At 42.7% G+C, this 21,684-nt stretch overlaps 1 protein-coding gene across 1 annotated transcript in view; it reads right to left on the bottom strand.

Moving 5' to 3' along the window:
* The window catches only part of Rb1 (RB transcriptional corepressor 1), a 133,264-nt gene extending 113,881 nt beyond the window's left edge, over window positions 1-19,383 (bottom strand). The window contains exons 1-2 of the mRNA XM_057785801.1: window positions 18,905-19,383; window positions 14,753-14,879 (exon numbers count right to left, since the gene is read on the bottom strand). Coding sequence (XP_057641784.1) covers window positions 14,753-14,879; window positions 18,905-19,020 — 243 coding nt within the window. The 5' untranslated portion in view covers window positions 19,021-19,383. The remainder of the gene's footprint in view (window positions 1-14,752; window positions 14,880-18,904) is intronic.
* Between the last annotated feature and the right edge of the window lie 2,301 nt (window positions 19,384-21,684).

Below are 21,684 nucleotides of genomic sequence, written 5' to 3'. Positions count from 1 at the left end.
TAAAAAATGGCAACTAGAAATATGTAATCTATCTCTAGTAACAGTAAAGTTCTGTTAAGTATTAAGTGTGCTATAGAAAGTCTTGAAACAAAAGAGCTACTTTCTCCTGTGCTTGAATTTCCTCTTCACCTGGGTTTTCTATGTGAACAGCAACAGCAAAAAAAGATACGAATATGTCAGGAAACCTCATCCTACTTGTATAGCCTGAGGGGGCAGCCATCAGTCTTAAGGACATTCGTGGATGTGCATGGATCATGCAGGAGTGGCAGAGTCACAAAGAATGGTAACAGCTAACCTGCCAGGCTCCAGTTTTGATACGACATGCTGGGGTAAACACCAGGTGAATCAACCATTTAGTACACAATACGATTAAGGGGGCAGTTAACTCTACTCCAGAAAAACATGTACCTACAGACAGCTAAAATTAAGGGCCATTTGAGGGGTATTATGGACGCTTCCTAAAATATATACAGATATAATGGTAATCAAAATGAAATTGCCAAATAATGGGGGAGACAGAGACCCAACTCTATATCCCTTGTTACCAAATGAAACGTCTAGCATCAAGATTAGGTTACATTTAATTGAATTGTTGACCAAAGGAAGTCCCGTGGGAACCCCCAAACAACCCAGACTGTTGCCAAGACTCTAGGTTGCTCTCCACAAACAGACGGCAAGGCCCATTGCTGAGAGCAACACCTACACAACTCACTGAACATGATGAAGTTACGTGGGTGCCTACATAGAGTCTTCATCTCTATATTCTAGCATCTTTGGTAAAGTAAGGTACTCTGCACACCACCAAGAGAATGTAAACACCAACCCAGCCACAAACCCTCTGATCTACAATGGTGTCCTACCTGCAAGATGCTAGTGCAGTGGTGATACAATGTCTGTGGGCATAACCAACCAATATCTGATCTGACTGAAGGCCCACTCCAGGAGATGGGACCCATTATCTGACACTGCACGGGTGACCAAGAACCTGAGACTAGCTAGACAAGTGACCTAGAGGAAAAAATCAAATACTACTGCTCTACTAAAAGAGCATAGCAATAAAACGATTACTAATGGCGTTCTACTGTAGTCATAGATAGGAGTCTTGTTTAACCATCATTAAAAAGGCTTCCTCATGTAGCAGATGACCCACACACAGCCAGACATTATGCAGAGAATGAGTGACCTTGGAACACTCTGCTCGAAATTTGATATTCCCATCAAATTCCTCCCCTTAGGTCTCAGGGAACCCCACAGAAGAGGAGGCAAAAACAGTGTAAGAACCAAATGGGATGGAGGACCAAGAAAACAGGGCCCTCCAAATCAACATGATCTAGGTCCCTATCAATCACAGAAACCAAGGCAGCATGCACAGGGTCTGCACTGGTCTGTCCCAGGTCCTCTGTGTATATCTTATAGCATCCAGATTAGTATTTTTATGGAATTTCTGAGTGAACGAACAAGTGGATCTCTGATTCTTGAGCCTTTTCTTGGGTTATTCCCTCTCCAAAGATGGGGACCTAGAGCTGAAAGAAGTGGACACATGCCCTCATTCCTAACCCAGCTCAATCTCCAATCAATAAACACCTAAAAATGAAAATTTTATTTCCTCCAAGAGTCTTACTGAGGAAACTAACTAATCTTTAAGGTAGGCTGCATGTCCAGCAGTAGACGGCCCACAGACTTGAACTCAATGTCACCCTTGGAGGTTCCTTATCTCATAATGCCATGCCAGGCCCTCTTTTTTTTTTCTCTCTTTCTTTAATCTTATTTTATAATTTCATTTTATTTTTTTCTCTCTTTTTACCCTATAGGTCCTTTATGTATATATTATGGCTTCCAGTTTAGTGTTTTATGGGATTCCTCAGTGATAGGTCTTTGTTTCTTGTACCTTCTCTTGGGCTTTTTCCTTCTGTTTGTTTTGTCCAATTCTGATGTATCTGTTTTTGTTTATTATCCCTTAGAAGCCTGTTTGTTTTCTAATGAGAGACAGAAAGGGGGTGGAGGTGGGTCTGGATGGGAGGATAGGCTCTGGGAGGAGGAGAAGGAGAGAAAACCCTGATCAAGATATATTATGTGAGGGAAAAAAATCTATTTTCAATAAAAGAAAAAAAAGAATATTCACAAAAAGCCTATAGCTAGTATATTTTTTGATGAGAGAGTAGAAACACAATAGAAATAAAAATGCCTTTGTCTAAAATTATTTGATCATTTATACAGAAATCCCCAAAATCAATAGACTATGAGATCTACTAAAGTTATAACAAGGATACAGGGGAAAAGGTTAGCACATAAAACTCAACTGCTTTGCTATATCTCAACAAGGAGCAACGAATGGACTCCAAAATAATAATAAAAAAATACAGTTAAGCACGGTGTGGTAGCACATGTCTTTAATCCTTAATTTCTGTGAGTTCACACCAAGTCTGGTCTACGTAAGAGTACCATACCAGCCAGGGACACATAGTGAGACCTTGTCTCTACACACACCACACACACACACACACACACACACACACTTTATACATGAACATTCAAAATTTAAAGTTACACATAAAGCAGCTAATAAAGTACATACAAAATCAACATGAGGAAAGCAATAAGACTCTAATAAAATATGAGAACTAAATAATAAAAATAATGTAAGTTACATTGTCAAGATTTTTCAGTATTCTCAGTTTGATCTATAGATTCAGGAAAATGATTCTAAAATTAAAGTGGTATTACAGTTTGTATTGAAATGCCCCTAAAAGGTTCATGTGCTAAAGACTTAGTCCTTAAGGCAGCGATGTTCAGAGACAGGACTTTTAGAAAGTCACTGGACCAAGAATGACAATCTGTCAATGGGCTCAATTCAATGGTCCAGCAGGAAGTGGTGGAAACTGTCAGAGGTGCATCTAGCTGAGGAAGAACATCACTGGAGGAGAGCCACTGAAGGGTATATTTCTTGCCCCTGACTCTTTTTCAATTTCCCCATTCCATAGTCAGCTTAAGAGGTGTACTGTGCTCTACTCTGAACCACGTTTGGTCTTGGCTCAGCCAGAAGTGATGGGGTCAAGCTATCACAAACTGAAGTCTCTGAAATCATAAACCAAAACAAACATTTCCACCTTTGAGATGATTTTCTCATATGTTTTATCTCAGAGACAGAAAGATGACTATCACATAAGATCCAAACTAGCCCATAAAATATTGAAGAACAATAAAATTGAGAGAGACATCACCTAAGATTTATAATAAAGCTCAACAGTAAAGATGTAGGCACTGAAAAATGGAAAGAGTGGCAGTTTGAATAAGAATGGCCCCCATAGCCGCCTGTATTTGAATGCTTAGTCATCAGAGAGTAGCACTACTGAGGATTATGAGGTGTGGTCTTGTTGGAGGAAGAAGTGTGTCACTGGAGTGGGCTTTGAAGTTTCAAAAGCCCAAGTCACACTCAGTTTCCTTCTCTTCCTGCTGCCTACAGATACAAATGTAGAACTCTCCTAGTTCTCTACCACCGTTTGCCTGTATGCTGCCACGCTCCCTGCCATGATGGTAACAAACTAAACCTCTGAAATTGTAAGTAAGTTCCAATTAAATATTTCCTTTGTGGCCGGGTGGTGGTGGCACACTTCCTTAATCCCAGCACCCAGGAGGCAGAGACAGGCGAATCTCTGAGTTTGAGGTCAGCCTGGTCTACAAGAGCTAGTTTCAGATTAGGCTCCAAAGCTACAGAAAAACCCTGTCTCAAAAAAATAAAATAAAATAAAGAGAAAAAAAGTTCCTTTGTACAAGATGCAGTGGTCATGGAGTTTCTTCACAGCAACAGAAGAGTGAATAAGAAAGAAATTGGTATCAGGAGTCAGGTATTGCTGTAACAGTCCTGACCATGATATTTGTTAGAGAAATATGGAAGATTTTAGGGTTTTGAACTAGAAAAATAGTTGGATATTTTAAGCAGGACTTAATGAGCTATCCTAGTAGGAGCATGGAAGACAGTGGTGCTGAGGACTGTGGGGCCACAGTTCAAGAGGTTGCAAAGAGGAATAATATTACTGAGTAGCATAGAGACCAGCCTTGTATAATTTTGAAGATGAATGTGGCTGTTCTTTGATCTTATAAAAAAATCTGCCTGAGGCTAAACCGAAGAGTTTTAGGTTAATGGTGTTGGCAGAAATTTCAAGACAGCCTAGTTTTGCCTCTGTTGCTTGGTTATTAGTGGTTATTACTTTTATGCAGATTTATAATGAAAAAGATCAAGCTGAGCATGGAAAAATAGAAAATGCTTGAGGTGAAAAGGAGCATCAGGAAACATAATGTTGGAGTCAAGTGGCAGGGCTGAAGGAGATAAAATGTTTAAAGAAAAGTCCAATGCTAAATGGAATAAAGGAAATGTTGACCTCACGGTAAGACCTCCCCCAACTAGGCTTTTAACTTGTGAAAAGAAATTAGATAACAGTTTAAGCAGTGAAGGAAACCATCAACAGCTGAAAGCTGAGTCAAGTGAGACTGAACGAGGGAGCCAAGTTCCAGCCCCAGAAGCAACAGAAGTTGGCAGCTATAGCCACGTGGTTATGACTTTAGAGTCATGAATACAAAAAAGGGGGTTGTAGAATCCCTCTCAGAGGCTAGGGAAAGCCACTGAATTCAGCTGTGTGTCAGGGATTTACCTGCATGGTGACCCAGAGAGGCCACTGATTGAAGCTGTGAAGATGAAGCCTGGATTAACGTAGAAACCTCAAGATAGAGGAGATGTCAAAGCCGTGGGATACCTGCCAGCTTGGCAGGATGTGGAACAAGTTCAAGAGAGAGAAGTATGTTGTAGTCAACAAAGCTGAATATATTTGGAGATCTGAAGAGCACTTTGATATCAGACATGGAGATGAAGGATTTGGAGTTTTGCCCTGCTGGTTTTGGTTCTTGCTTTGGTCCAGTATTTCCTCACTATTCTCCCTTTCTTCCCTTTTAAAATGGTAATGTATATATTCTGTGCCATTGTATATTGGAAGTATGTGAAATGAATTTTTATTTTGACTTTATAGGGGTTACAAAGATTTCCTTGAGTCTTAGAAGAGACTCTAAACTTTGGACTTTTAAGCAGTGCTGATACTGTTATAGACTATGGGAATTTTTGAAGTTAGACTGAATGCATTTTGTATTATGATATAGTCGTAAGCCTATGAGGGTCAGAGAATGGAATGGGATTTGAGTAAGAATGACTCCCATAGGTTCCTCCTATATCTGAATGCTTAGTCATCAAGAAATGGCACTACTGAGAAGGATTAGTAGGTGTGGCCTTGTTAGAAGAAGTGTGTCTCTAGGGGTGGGCATTAAAGTTTCAGAAGCCAGTGTCACTCTCTTTCTCTTCCTGTTGCCTGTGAATCCAGATATACGACTCCAGTCACATCTCCTGCACCATGTCTTCCTGTGTGCTGCCATACTACCCACCAAAGAAAATAAACTAAACTTCTGAAACTGTAACTGAGCCCTAATTAAATGTCTTTTTTTGGTAAGAGTTACCATGATCTTTGTGTCTCTTTGCAGCAACAGAACACTGACTACAACAGAAAGGGACAGCAGAGAATAGTGGGACCAGAAAAAGAAATACATAACTGTCGTCTAGTAAAATAATCTTTGAAAAAGGAGCAAAACACAATACAGTAGAAAAAGATACCTTCCAAGCAAATAGAGCTAGCAGCTATACATCTACATACAAAGAGAAAAAAATCAACCTTTCGATACCATACAAAATTCATTTAAAACAGGTCAGAAACTGAGAAGTAAAATATAATGCAACTGAGCTAGAAATGTAGCACAGTGGTAGAGTGTACGCCCATCATGCATGAACCTTAGGTTCAATCTCCAATAACACACACACACACATACACCAAAAAAAAAAAAAATCCCCCATGGGGTGGGGGGAGCATTTATAACACAGCAAAAAAATATAGGTTCAGATTGAGATAAGACATTTTAGATATAAAACTAAAGGCATGCTCCATGAAAGAAAAAACTGATGTGCTGAACTGCACTGAAATTATAAACTTCTATTCTGCAGAGTCACTATCAAGAGATAAGAACATAAGCCACAAGCTGGGGGTAAATATATGTAAAAGACATACCTAATAAAGAACTGTTATCTAAAAAATGCAAATACTGTTAATCAAAAAAAGTTATCCAAAAATGCAAATTTCAACATAAGAAAAAAAAACTATTAAAATAGGGAAAACTCTGAACAGGTATAAGAAGCCATACAGTAACACTATATGTTATTAGAATTTTCAAATATGATACCATTTCACATTTATTAGAATGGTAAAAGAAAATCCAAAACACTAACAACACAAAATGCTGGTGAGGACATCTGGTAATTCACTAACTGACTTGGGAATATAAGATGATTAACATTTGGAATCTGTTCAGCAGTTTCTTACAAGCTAAACATACCCTTACCACATGTCCAGCAACTCTACTCCTTGGTTTATCTTAGTTGAGGATTCTAGGGCTGTGATAACACCATGACCTTAACAGTTTATTTCAGCTTACAGCTCTCAAGTCACACCCCATTGCAGAGGGAAGTCAGGACAGGAGCTCAGACAGTGCAAGAACTCAAACAGGGCAAGAACATGAGGTGACAGCTTGCAGAGGCCATGGAGGAGCGCTGCTTACTGTCTCGCTCCTCATCAGCCTGCTCTATTACAGCACCCAGGAGCAGCAGCCAAGTGGTGGCAGTGTCCACAGTGAGCTGGGCCCTCCCATATCAATTATCAAACAAGAAAATGCACCACAGACTTGCCCACAGACCAATCTGGTGGGAATGTTTTCTGAATCGAGATTCTGTATTCCAAAATAACTCTAGCTTGGATCATGATGACATAAAAACTAGCCAGCAGTCTTTATTCCAAGGAAATAATTTACGTGCAAGAACCACTCTGCTCGCTTGCACGCATGCAAACACACACACACCTACCACAACCTTGGCACGGTAACACACACTTATAACCCCAACAGTCAGAAGACTAAGGCAGAAGAATTAGAAGTTAAGGCCAGCTTGGGCTGCACAGTGAATGTGAAACCAGCCTAGGCAATTTATCAAGATTCTGTCTTGAGACAAAATACCTGTGAGCTAGGGAGATGGCTCAGTGAATGAAGTAACTTGCCATGCAAGCATGAGAACTGAAGTTTGATCCCCAGAACCCACACTAAAAAACTAGGCATACTTGAAATCCCAGTTCTGGGAAAATGTAAACATTGATTCCTGAGCTTACTGGCCAGCCAGTCTTAGCCTAATTCCAGGCCAGTGAGAGACCTGTCTCAAATAAGAAGGTGAACAGAGCCTAAGGAACAATGCCCAAGGTTGACCTTTGGCTTCTATATGAACATGTATGGGTATACATATCTATGCATACACATGCATACATAAACACATAAACACAACAATCTGTATATGTATATTTACAGCAGCTTTATTAATAATTGCTAACACATGGGAGAAAACAAAACACCCTACAGAAGTAAAATGAATAAATAAATTGTGGCACAAACAGATGACAATATTATTCAACACTAAAAAGAAATGAGCCACTAAATCATGAGAAGATGTGGAAGAAGCTTAAATGTATATTATGTGAGAGAAGCCCATCTGGAAGGCTGTGTACTATTTAGCTAGAAACATTTCTAGAAAATGGAAAATAAGATAAAAATAAAAAAGAGCAGTGGTGGGCTGGAGAGATGGCTCAGAGGTTAAGAGCACTGACTGCTCTTCCAGAGGTCCTGAGTTCAAATCCCAGCAACCACATGGTGCCTCACAACCATCTGTAATAAGATCTGGTGCCCTCTTCTGGCCTGCAGGCATACATGGAGGCTGAACACTGCGTATATAATAAATAAATAAATCTTTTAAAAAAGAGAAAGCAGTGGTTACTAGAGATTGAAAGGAAAGCAGGATGAACGGGAAAGAATATTTGTACAGCAATGAAAGTATTCTATAAACACTACAATGGCAGTCACATACCATTAGACATCTGTCAAAGTCAATAGACCATTTCACATCAAGAATAAACCCTGGTGTAAACCATGAACTTAGAAGTAATGGGCCAATACAAATTCATCAACTAATAAATATAATACTCTGATGAGAATTTTAAGAAGAATAAGGCACAAAAATATAGTGATCAGAACTACTGTTTGGCATGAAACTAAAATGTTGGGAAAAAAATAATTCAAGACACTAAAGCTTAGGCAAAGAAGGACACTGACCCCTAAGAGACAGGAACCTTAAAATGTGAATCATACAAATGCTCAAAATTAGCTTGCTAAGGAATGACTACAGGCTACAGAACAAGCAGTAAGAAACAAGAAAGCAATGTCTTCAAGAACTAGTTAGAGTTGGGAGCACAGGAGAGTTTCTGTAGTTTGAATAGTGTCTATCTTGTCTGAAACACTTCCTGAAATCTGATGGCCATCATGGCAGTATTGGGAGGTAGGGATGCTAGGAGGTGGCTAAGGCATTCAAAAGATACATGACATTACTGTGGGAATCTGTTCTTATCTCAATGGGTCTGCATGAGTGAGCAAAAGAGTGGGTTCTTAAAAGTGAGGGAAACCCTCAGGGTTTCTCTTCTGCCTGCTCTTGTTTCACCTGCTTTTTAATCATGCTAAGACACAGAACATTTTAGGCTTCCTCTCTCTCCAACCATGAGCCAAAAAATTTCTACAGGCATACTTACAGAGAATTTTACAACTGTGGCAACCCCATAATACAAGTCTACTGGCACCATGGCTCCAACAGAATGTGCCTGATTCATACTATTTTTGCTTGGTTGGTTTGGTATGGTAGTGCAGGCCTTTAGTCTCAGCACTTGGGAGGCAGAGGCAGGTAGATCTCTGAGTTCAAGACCAGCCTGGTCTACAGAGCAAGTTCCAGGACAGCCAAGGCTACACAGAGAAATCCTGTCTTCAAAACAAAACAAAACAAACACAAAAACCCACTAACATCTGGGCAGACTTCCCAGGGATTTTCTGGATTGGATCATTGAGGTAAGAAGACCCACCCTAAACCTGGGCCACACTTTTTGGTGGCAGCCCACATAAAATGACACAGAAGAAGGGAGGTGGTTTTATTTTTTTATTTTCTTTCTTTATTTATTTATTTTGCCTGATTGCCCTCTTTGTCCCTGGCAAGTTCATCTATTCTGTTGCTGAGGCATTACTTTAATGATATCAGGACCTACTTCCAGATCCCAAATTAGATTGAAGACCAGCTGAAACATCCAACCCAGCCTCATGGACTAAACAACTACCAGATTCTTCGCCTTTCCTTTAAGAGACAGTCATTGTTGGACTAACCATCCAACAAACGGAACAAAACCTGGACGACAGCACATGTGCTTACAACATGGCTTATTGAACATTTGAAGCCTGCTGCTGAAATCTAAAGACCTACAGCTGAGACTAGAAAATCTTTTTAAAATATTTCTGCTTACTGAAAATGTACTTGGCCACCTAAGGGCTCTGACAGAGATCTACCAGCTTTGGGATTACAGACAAGTACCCCAGCTGTGCCAGGAGTTTAGGCAGGTGCAAAGGAGACTCACTCAGATTCTCACACTTGCATAGCAAACAATTTACCCACTAAGTCACCAAGATGCTTTATCTCTGAAGTACTAATCAAAAACAAAATAAAATGGAATGTTTTATTAAATTGTAACAATTTTGTACATATATGTAGTGTATTCTGACTCCTCGCACCTTCACATTCTCGTTTCCATCTCTCCTCCTGGGGAGTCCCTTTCTCACACTCATGCCTTTCTGTTTGTGACCCACTGAGCTCAACAAGGGCTATCCGTACAACATGAGTTTGCTACTTATTCACTGGAGCATGGTGAGCTCATCAGGGGTACACAACTAAAGACAATGTCTGCCCCTCCCCCCAGAATCCATCAATAGCTCATATTTCAGCAGAGAGGGATAGGGCCAAATGGGCCTCTCACCCACCTATGATTGACTGTTGACAAGCCCAATCCTGTGTAGGCCCATGCTGACAGCTGCTGGGAGATCGTGATTGCACTGGCTGTCATGCCCACAAAATAGCATTTCACAAAACTACAAGGCTGTTTAAAAAAGAAAAAAAAGAACAACAAAAACATTGAACATTTGAAGCCCGATGCTAAGATTGGACTCAGTAAATTAGCTTGTATGTACTTAATAGGTGTCAATTTATTTATTTAATACTCACAAGGATTCCAAGATCTAGAAATTACTGATAACCCATTTTATATCTAAGAAAACCAAGAATGGAAGATTTTAGGAAATTTGTTCAAGAGTGTGGCGTTACTACATTGTATATTTCAGACTTCAAACAGCTCGTTCTGACTAGAAATCTCTCAATAAACACCTTCTACTCCCAGATGCCAGAAAGGGTCCCCCTAAGTTACTGCACTCCTCTTGTTTCATGAACAGACAACTGGGACCACAACAGCTGCTTCACAAACAGGTTCATTCTGTCTTTGCATTTGCTTCGCAGAACACATGTCATTATTTTCAGGCCAACCCTCAAACATTAAACAAAATATTGTGAAGAAAAGGTCTGTTGAATCACAGCAGGACAAAAGAATAGTCTTCTATACCTTCTAGAAATGTATCAACTCCTAAAAGTAATAGAAAGTCCTCTATTGTCTTCCTCCCCAACACAATCAGGAATGAATTCATATGTTCTAGTTCCTATCACGACCTCCACTAGTAAGATTTTAAATTATGCTAGTTCTAAAGAAAAGTAGGAATAAAGTCAGGAAGAGAAAGGGCTAAGGCAAGAAAGCAGTCATATTTATTTGTACATATTTAACTCTACAGCCCAAAATGGTTTCCACTAGTCTATTGTTGCTAGGGAACTTTAATGTACTGCAGGTGAAAATGTGAACTGGCCCAACAAGGCTTACCATAGGATACGCCCAGCTATACCACTCCTGGTTCTACACCCAAAGGACACAAAGTCAACATACTACAACATTTGCACATCCATGTTTACTGAAAGCACTAATCAGAGGCCACCTGGGGCAATACTGACATTCAGACCCAGCTGCTGCAGAGGACCATATCTGGGTCCATGGTCCTAACATAGCCGGGGTCTGTGTTAAAGTCCGAAGCCCAAGTTGCCACCAAAGGTTACACAGAAGTTCATGATTTGGGCACAACCTGTGGCCATGTTGGTGTCTGGGAGCCATGCCACCACCAGAACCATCCTGATCTGAGTTGCCTGTATATCCACCCAGAGCCAAGATGTCATGGGGCCCAAGCTGCTGCTGAGGGCCATATCTGGGCCAATGGTCCTCCTGCAGCTGCGGGTCTGTGTTGATGTCTGTGGACCGTGTCACCTCATAGGAACCATGCATGATGAGATCAAGAGGGTCATGCTGATCTGGCCCCGCCCTTCACAGGCTCTAGGACAGTTGGCTTTGCCCTTTGCTGGACTCTGTAGGAAGAGAGCTGGTCCAACCCTCTTGTGAGAGCTGTCTGCTGTGCCCCCACCACGAGATGGCCCCACCCCTCATCACAGGTGAAGGAGGAGTGATCCTGACGGTACCACTCCTTGCCTGAGGGTGGGTACCCAGTCCCATAGCCTGGAGCTCGTGAAGGGTATTCCTATGAAATGATACCCACAGGGTGACTGCAGAATGTCTGAGAGGAGTTTCAGTGAGAGTCCAGTAATGATGGTATATCGGAAACCAGATGCCTTGAAACAGACCAACAACTCATTGCAATGGACATATCTGCAAGTGAAGTTGATTGGACAAAGGGTATATACTGTGTGACACATCCCAACTACCATTGCCACCAGGACAAATGAAGATGTGTTGGAGAGGCAGAAAAGATGGAAGAGCGAAGAGATTTTTTTGTTGTTGCTGTTTTGTTGGTTTTAGTTTGGTTTTCGGGATGAGGGGTTGTTTGGTTTTTAGTTTTGGTTGTTTGCTTGTTTTGTTTTGATTTTTATTTTTAAAATTTTCTTTTGTGGGAGGGCATTGCAAGGGAGGATGAGGGACTGGAAGGTGAGAGAAATCAGGGTGCATGACATGAAATTCCAAAGGATTCAATAAAGAAATTATGCTAAATTTTAAAAAAGACATGAAATAAAATGGAACTAGACTATGGACGGACAAAAGATCACAAATAACTATAAGCAAGTTATCAGGATAGTTGATCTCAAGCGATGCTGTAAAGCCACAGGAACAAAAACTGTATGATACTGGTATTAAAAAAAAAAAAAACATAGGCCAACAGAATAGAACAGAGAATTCAGAATTAAACCTACACAGTTATAGTTATCTATTTTTTTTTTTTGACATTGAAAAAATTCTCTTCAAATGATGCTGGGTGCCCAGCAGTGCTAATGCATGCCATTAATCCCAGCACTCAGGAGACAGAGGCAGGCGGACCTCTGTGAATATGAAGCCAGTCGGGTCTACAAAGTGAGTTCCAGGACAAGGTTACACAGAAAAAACCGTCTCAAAAAAACAAAAGAAAAAAAGAAAAGACGCTGAGGTAACTGGACATCTACCTGCAGAAGAATGTGTAACTCAATCCCAATGCTGGGCCAGTGAGATGGCTTAGTGGGTAAAGGCATGTGTTAAGCCTGATAACCTCCATTAATCCCATAAAGCAGAACACATGAGGTAGGAAGAACTACCTCCTGAAAGTTGTCCTCTGACCACCACACATGCACTGTGCCATGTGCGTGCATAAACACACATACACACACTAAATTATAATGAAAAACCAATACAGGGCTGGGTGTGGTGGGGCACACCTTTAATTACAACACTTTGGGAAACAAAGTTGGCAGCCAGCCTGGTCTACATAGTTAGTTCAGGCCAGCCTGGGCTACACAGTGAAACCCTATCAAAAAAAGACGGAGAAAAATGATACAAAATGAATCAAAGACTTAATATACAAAATGAAATCTTGAAACTACTAGAGAAATACATACAAACACTTGAAGACCCAGGCACAAAGAAGTTTTTTCTAAGATGATTCCAATATGGGAAGCGTTGACTGTGGGATTTCATGACACAGAATAACAGTCAGCAGTGAAGACAAAACATACAGACCGGGGTGGGGGAGAGAGAAAATGTATTTACCAACTATACATTAGATGGAATTGATATGCAAAACTGATAAAGAACTTCAAAAACTAAATATTATTAAAACAGCATTCACTCAATAAATAGGCCAATGAACTAATTGAGCACACAGTTCTCAGAAGATATATATGAGCACTAAAAACACGTTCAACATCTTCAGCCATCAGGGAAATTAAATTTAAAACTGCTTTAGCATTCCGTCTTGTCCAAGTCAGCATGGTTAACATCACAAACACAAATGTTAGCAAAGAAGAACCTTAGATACTGCCAGTGGTAAGGTAGAATAGTGTAACTATTATGCAAGCCAGTGTAAGAATCCTTAAAACTGTAACTCTACTACTGGGAATATGTCCAAGAGACTAAAAGTCCAAACACAGGAGACACTTGCACAACCATACTTCCTGCTGATACTACTCATCAATCCAAGCACAGATAAAGAAAATTCAGTGCATAATTACAATAAAATTTTATCCATCTACAAAGAAAAATGAAAGCATGATTATTTGTAGAAAATAAATGCAAATGAAGAAAAATCATATTAATAGATTTGTAGAAAATAAATCATATTAATCAAAATAAGTCAGACTCAAAGACAAGTTATGTTCTCTCCTATAAAGATCCTAGCTTTAAATGTGTATGTGTGTATGTGTGTGTGTGTGTGTGTGTGTGTGTGCGCGCGGTCACGAAAGTTGGATGTGGAAGATGAGAAGGGAGGAAAAGACCCTAAAATAAAATGTAGGGAAAAGAGCAATGGCACACATGACATGGAAGCAAGGGAAGCCATCTAGAAGTGGAAGGGAACCAGCAAGAGGAAGACAGAAGGAAGGAAAAGAAGAGTGGGGGGGAGATGAATAAAGAAAACAGTAAGGATGTGTAAGTATGAAAACACCATAATGAAACCCACTACTTTGTATGCCGAACTAAAATGAAAATAAAAACAGAGCTAGTGAGACAGCTCAATGATTGAGAGCACTTATCTTAGAAGCCTGGCAACCTGAGTTCAACCCCAAGAACTCACATAAAATTAGAAGGAGGAACATGCACACAGACACACCATAGTCATCATCATCATAAACCTTTAATTTAAAATAAAAATTAGAAATTGTAGCAATATTCTTTCATCGGAACCACCAGTCCACAAATAAAAACATGAAGGCTTTTAATTAATTATAAGTTTTTTAGCTTAGGCTTGTCTCAATTTGCTCTTACAACTTAAATTTACCCATTTATATTATCTACGTTCTGACATGTGGCATTACCTCTCTTCTTGCACCTCCTATTTCCTCTCCTTCCTCAATCCAGAAGGGCCAAGAATCTTTCTAAGCCCCAACCTACTACCTCCTCTTGTCTCTCTGTGTCTCGGTACTCCAAAACTTCTACGGCTAATTTTGGTCAGCTAGAAGCTAGATCCACCCTCTGATTCAAAATAAACTTTACTGGCAGTCTTGGAAGTGTCAGAGTATGACACAGAGTACCCCACAACAAAACAGCCTAAGAAAACATGAAAATAAAAAGCATTTTAGTGCCATCAGAGGCTACTCCTGGGTGATAAATTATCACTAAGTTTTACTTTATATTTTTCTACTTTCTAGATCTTCAAAATAAATAAATAAATAGAACTTTAAAAACATCCTTACCAGAATTCCATCCACAGATGAAACTTTCTCCCAAGTTAACCAAGCTCTTTCTCTGACATTATCAGGTATCTTTAACTTCTGACATAATGCAGTAAATTCGGGTTCTTCAATTTCTTCAAACTCAAGCCTACCAATTGAAAACAATTACAGAATACATACACTTATAAATCAAACCAATTAAGCAAATACTTGTTTCTATAGTTTGCATATATCAGCACTGTTTTGAAAGAGATCATCTCTAAGTGTTTTAAGGTCTTATTTTATCTTTGAGTAACATTGCATACCATTTAAACATATGCTTATCTTTTTCATGGTCTTTCCAAAATAAGAATACCACAAAGTGAAAAACGGCTGCTAGTATGGTGAACCAAATATACTCCAGAGCGGCAAATAGCTCTGTGAAAGACAGTAATAGCTGCAATAGCTGAATCACTCTGGGAAGATGGGGCAACTGCCACAGCAAGAAGAAAAACCACGCTGCAGTCAATTCAGTTCCAGCAAGGGTAGCAAACTGTAGCCTTATTGTGTCACGGGTTCTCTCAGCCTTAGTGCATTTCTTAGACGACGATGAACTTGACAGAGATTATTGCATCACATGGTTCATCCCTATCTCTTTGACCTTTCTTTTTTTCTAATTATTTCTTTCATATGTATGAGTGTTCTGCCTGTATGTATGTATGTGCACCGTGTGCATGCCTGGTGCTTTCAGGGGCCAGAGGAAGGTCGAGTTCACCAGAATGGAGTTCACCAGAAGTGTCAGCCACCATGTGGGTTCTAGAAATGGAACCCAGGTCCTCTGGAAGAGCAGCAGTGCTCTCAACCTCTGAACTATCTCTCCCCTCTCCCCTCCCCCTTTGACCTTTCTTAACCATAAGCTTTTAACAAACGGCTAATTCCTTTTGGTATGTATTTGAAATATAATAACAACATATGAAGAGCAACTTAACTCTTAACTCATAGGGAATTTCCTATGATCTTATAAAAAATCACATGCATGGTTTTACTGAATTTCCACATCAGCCATACTTGGTGAGTATTCTCATTCATGTTTTACATGTTCACCACACCAGAGAAATTAAAGCAATCACTAGAAGCACAGTAAGTGAGAAGGAACCAGAATAATGAACCCTATAGGCTAACTCCATCATCTGTGCCATTAACCACTTTTCCAGCTGGGCAACTCCTTCTTCAAAGCATAATTAACTTCTGCATATTTCAATCATGAAAGTGGCTAGCAGTCCCCTGTCTCAGCTTCCATCTCTAGTACTTAGGCCAGAGACAACAAAGAAACAACACGTCAACTGAAAAGTAGACTATCTGTCATTGGAAGTTCAGATGGACTGGGTTGAGCAATTCTTGTAAGCTTCAGACTGAGGCAGTCCTCTTATCCTTGCTAAAAAGTCATGTGCTAAAACCGGACTCGCAGAACATAGCGGACAATGAGGGCTGCTGAGAACTCAAGAACAATGGCAATGAGTTTTGATCCTACTGCACGTACTGGCTTTGTGGGAGCCTAGGCAGTTTGGATGCTCACCTTAATAGACCTGGATGGAGGTGGGAGGTCCTTGGACTTCCCACAGGGCAGGGAACCCTGATTGCTCTTAGGGCTGATGAGGGAGGGGGACTTGATTGGGGGAGGGGGAGGGAAATGGGAGGCGGTGGCGGGGAGGAGGCAGAAATCTTTAATAAATAAATTAATTAATAAATTAATTTTAAAAAAGAAGTCATGTGCTACATGACACTTCAGTCAATAGGGCAGTATACAAAGACAGTCCTGTAAGATTATAATGGAACCAAAACATCACTTAGAAGACGTCTTAACCTGCACAATATTGCAGCACAATGCATTTGTTGCTTGTGCTAAAACTTAGGGGGATGCTGCTGTAAACAAGCCTACTACATTGCCACTTGTAGAAAATGATTGCATATACATTATCATACAGGACACTATCTGAACACAAATGCTTATGTTATTGGCTTGTATGCTTACTGTACTATAGCTTTATCACTATTTTACAGCGTTTCTATTATTAGAAAATAAAGTTTACTGTATTAACAGTGTGCTTTGTTACACTGGTAGGAGCCTCTTACACCAGCAGGGTTTACCACCTCTGCTGATTGCAGCAGGACGGCACAATGACTGATCTATGTGCCATCGGTATTTACTTAAGTGCACTCTGCAATGATCGCGCAGAATTCATTTAATGGCACAGCTCAGATGAGGCAGCAATTCCCTATGGTGAAGCACATGTAACTGTAGGTAATTCGGAGATCAACTGTCAGTGCTTACTTATGAGAACCTCTGTGGCAACAAGTAACCAAGAAGAGACTGCCTTGTACAATTTTCACAGGAGCGTTTGTGAGAGTCCCCAAAGTCACTCCTATACAAAAGGGAAAGAAACCGGGTTCTTCCTTCCCCAGGCAATGTGTATGTTTATTCTAGAATAATCAAGAATATTTCCTAATCTGTGTAAATGGCATGGAATCTTTTAGAATAGATGTTACTGTTCTTTCTAAAAAGAAACTTTCACACACTGGGTATATCAGAGTTTAATTAGAAACGAAAGCAAAATCTTCCCCTGGAACACTCTCCAAACAGTTTTCATTCTGTACTTATTTTCGAGTGAATATGATTCTTATTTGATCCATAAGACAACCCATCTAAGGCAAATTTTTAATAGACTTAGACAAGACATTTCCAAAGTTAGTTCAGTCTATTAAGAGTATGGGGCACACAAAGAATTGCGATGTTCCTGAGGATAAAGGAACTTGGTAGCCTGACAGGGTGCTGTATGCCTACATTCCCAGCACTCGGGAGGCAGAGGCAGGAGAATAGAGCGCTCAAGGCTAGTCTGAGCTATACAGCCAGAGCACTTTCAAAAGAAAGAAAAGAAAAAAGTCAAGGACTTAATGATGGGCTAGAAATGGAAGAGAGAGAATGGCGAGGGACAGAACTGATTCCCATTCTGCAATGGCTCTCAAAATAAAACCGGGGCTGACAATAACGACACTCATATTGTTTCAATTTCTGTTACTTAATCACACAGTAGCACGCTCAAGAAAAATAAAATGTTGAAATACAATAAATATCTCTCTGTCGTTCCTATTGGATCCACATGGACTTGCTTTAAGTTTAGCTTCCATTTAATAAATGGAGAGAAAGGTTCTTTGAGAGAACACGGTACCAAAAAAAAAAAAAAAAAAAAAAACAAACAAACAAAAAAACAGAACAGGGTTAGGGGGAAGCGACACCAAGATCCTTGTAAGCTCAAAGGCAAAAGGCAAGAACGAAGCAAAATAACGAAGCACGCCGCGGCCAATCAGCACGCAAGAAGAGTGCTACCCTGAAAAGAAAAGGGGGGGAAAGTTTAGAAACCTGCAATCCCTAGCATTTCAATGTCTCAGGAAACTTTTGCCCACATACCAGTTCTTCTAAGAGTTCGGCTCCCCCAGCCGCCACAGATGGCTTTAAATCCCCGAGGCCTCAAAGCATTGTTCTAAGGCAACCCCCCACAAAGCCCGGGAGCTGAGGACCCAGCGAGCAATTGACGCCCACGACCCTGCGCTTCGCCTACAAGGCTTTTCTTGGCCTCTCCCAGGACCGAGCTGCCAAGGCAGCGCACGCCCAGAGGAAAAGGCTCCCAACTGTTGCATCTCAGGACTGCAAAAGAGAAAGTCAGTCGACCCCGGCCGTCCGGGGTGCTCCGATCGCCACGGAAGGAAAAAAGGGGGGGGGAGCAAACACCGGTCCTTTTTCTTTTTCTTTTTTATCCCATTTTTATTTCAAAGTTCTTGCGTCGGACGGGGGCTCTCCGGGACCCGCCGGCTCCGCGCCTGGCCGTCGCTGGAGCGGAGCCTGCACCTGTCACTTCGCTCGGGAGCAGGAGCCCCACCCGCCCGACACCTGTCAAGCCGCAGCCCAGACCCCTCCGGGATGCCCTCGCCATCGCCCGCGAGCCCGGGACCCTGTCACGGCGCCGCCACCACCCCGCGGAGATGGGGGAGCAAGGGGAACCGAATGGTTCCCGGGGACCCCGGGCTGGCGCCGCTCCTAGCGTCAGCCCGGCCCCGCCGAGATGCGCCCGGCGTCCCCGCGCCCGCGCCCCTTTCCCTCCCTCCCTCCGTCCCTCCCGCGGCGGCCGCGCTCCTCACCTGGCCAGGGGCAGCTCTTCGGGGCCGCTGTCCTGCTCGGGGTCGTCCTCCCGCGGCGGCGGCGGCGGCGGCGGGGGTTCGGCGGCCGCGGCTCTGCGCGGGGCTTTGGGCGGCATGACGCGCTGCGCGGGGCCGGCGCGAGCGAACGAGCCAGGCGAGCGAGGGAGCGAGCGAGGCGCGCGGGGAGGCGGGCGCGCGCGCACGCCGGGCACGCCCCGTCCTCAGCCGACTCCCGTTACCAAAATAATGGGAACGTCCCCCTGAGGAAAACCGGACGCGCCCGGCAACCGAGCCGCCCGGGCCAACCGCGGGAAAACGTCACTTCCGCCCGCGGCGTCACGTCCGCGAGGTTCGCGGGCCGCGGGCGTCAGGGGGAACCGGGGCGGCGGCGGCGGTGGCGGCGGCGGTGGCGAGCGAGGGCGCGGGCGGGAAGCCGCCGAGAAGCCGCGCCTGCCCGGGCCTGTCTCCGCCCGCCTCGTCCCCGTGGGCGGCGCCAGCCGAGGCGGGGCGGGTCGTTCCGCGGAGCCGTGGCCTCTCGGCGAGCGCTGGACAGGGCGCGCCCCTCGGCAGGCCCGCGCGGCCGGCAAAACAAAAACAAACGTGCCGCGCCAGTCGGAGGTGGGCTCGGCCGCGGGGTGGGCGGTCCAGGGTGGAGCCATTACTGGCCTTCGGGAGACGTCCGGGTTAAGGACGGGGGAAGATGGGCGAGCGCAGGGAGTTGATAGTACGCACTGTGTTGGTGTGAAAATAGGAGGCACTGCCAAAGCGGGATGGATCTTCGCGCTAGAGTAGCTTTTGCAAACCAGTTTGCGAGGTGGACCTGGCGTTTGAGGCCGGTTGACCGCGTTAAAGCGCTTGGACTGGTCTCCTTGCATAATTATTTCTCAGACACAGCCCGTCCAACCAAGAGTGCCAGCCTCCCACTTGGCGTGTTGGAAAAGGGAGTTCGGGGAGTTCATTTGCCCATGTCGCATAGCAGAGGGGTGGGTGGCACAGCACACTTGAACCCAAGGAATAGTTGACTCGCTGTGCTGTGAAAGCACGAAAGCACAGACAGCAAAAAAGCGCATACTAGAACGGCCGCCGCTAAACGCTGGCTCAGCAACTGTGGCTCAGTCTGTTTACTTTTTCACGCGTCACTCAGCATAATTTTCTCCCTCTGGCAGTCCTTATGGATGGTTGTCACACCACTGCCTGCCTGAAGTGCTGGTGATTCAAAATGCAGTTGTTCTGGTGTAAACCATCCTGGAGCAGCTGAGCAAGGATGTGTGAAGGCTCAACACACACGGGCCTCCTTCAGCTCTCCCTCCTGCCTTTTTACAGGGCCAAATGTTTGTCAGGAGGGAGAGCTCAGGCCCAGATGCCGCCCCGGAGAATGAATGGAATTAAGAGAGCAGTTGTGGTCACCTTGTCCCAGATTTATGCAAGAGCTCAGCCTGCATGAAGTCTGGGTCTGGGGGCAATGAGGGATAGACTGCAGGGAGCCTGATCAGATGATATGCAGAAGTGACCCTTGCCAGTTGATGTCACTATGGTGATCTGTGGCAAGCAGCTTCTGGGGTAAGGCAGAATGGCAAAAGAACCTGGGTCCTCAGACACATAACAGAGCTGGTAATTGGTCACCTGCTGGTTCTGATCTCAAGTATGCTGATGGTCAGCTATTTGTGTCTAATATTTCTCCCATAAGCCCCTTTCAACATACAGACCTGACCTGGTAGTACAGGCCCACAATTCCAGGCTCGTAATACTTTGAGGCTGAGGCAAGAAAATCACAAGTTTAAGATCTCACTTGGCTATAGAGTTGAACCGGGGCAACTTAGTAAGACTCTGTCTTGTAATAAAAAGTGAAAATAATTTGATGGTAGAGTACTCGCCTAGCATGAGGAGCCCTGATTTCAATACCCAGGAACACAACACGACACCACACACACACACACACACACACGAACAAATTTCAGACATCATTACAGCCTTAGTATCTAGTAGAGTGCTGGGCACTGATCACATGACAACCAAGGAAAGGTTAGAGAATTCACTTTCTTTGCCAGTAGTTAAGACTTGTTTTATTTGAATCTACTTCATCAATACAATTGCAAATGAGATTCCTCAATTAACAAAAAAATGGGTATTTTTACTGTGAATGTGAAACCCCCAGCTCAAAAAAGTAAATGGGGCAGGACTGGGGATATAGCTCAGTGGGAGAGCAGTGGGGGTGGGGAAGGTGAAGGGGTGGAGGACTAGAGATGGAGGTGGGGAAAGAATTTGAAAAAAAATCCAAGTGTTTGTGTTTGTGGCAGTTTGACACATGGAAACATCCAGGAGCGTGATTATTGAACACTTCATTAAACAGAATACAGAGCAATTCTCTCCAGCTTGTGTGGGATGTTGTAGGGTGAGATGGCTGTTTTTGTCACATGCCAGAGGATTGTATGACAGTGAGTGAAATTGTAAGGTTCGGTTGTCTCTTGCTACTCAGAATAAGTAGGAATCTGTAAAAAGGTAAATATTTACTGTTATTTCTAAAGTCCTTTTCATTTTTAGTTGAGCCTGACTTTTGAAAGTCACAGCTAAATGAAGTAAAAATTTTGTCATTTATTTTGGTTCTTAGAGGTTAAAAAAAAAAAAAACTTGTGTTACTTTGTCAGTAAAAGACTCACATCTGTAATGTGTTAGCAACAGTAGTAATAGATTACACAATAGTCACAGAAATGATTCCAAAGATTAAAGCCCTAAGGGTGTTCACACTGACTGGACTTAGAACTGGAGTCTTTCATTTATTT

Source organism: Chionomys nivalis, chromosome 12 (assembly GCF_950005125.1).
Source record: "Chionomys nivalis chromosome 12, mChiNiv1.1, whole genome shotgun sequence".
NCBI classification, from domain to species: domain Eukaryota; kingdom Metazoa; phylum Chordata; class Mammalia; order Rodentia; family Cricetidae; genus Chionomys; species Chionomys nivalis.
This window is presented reverse-complemented; position numbering and strand designations above follow the sequence as displayed.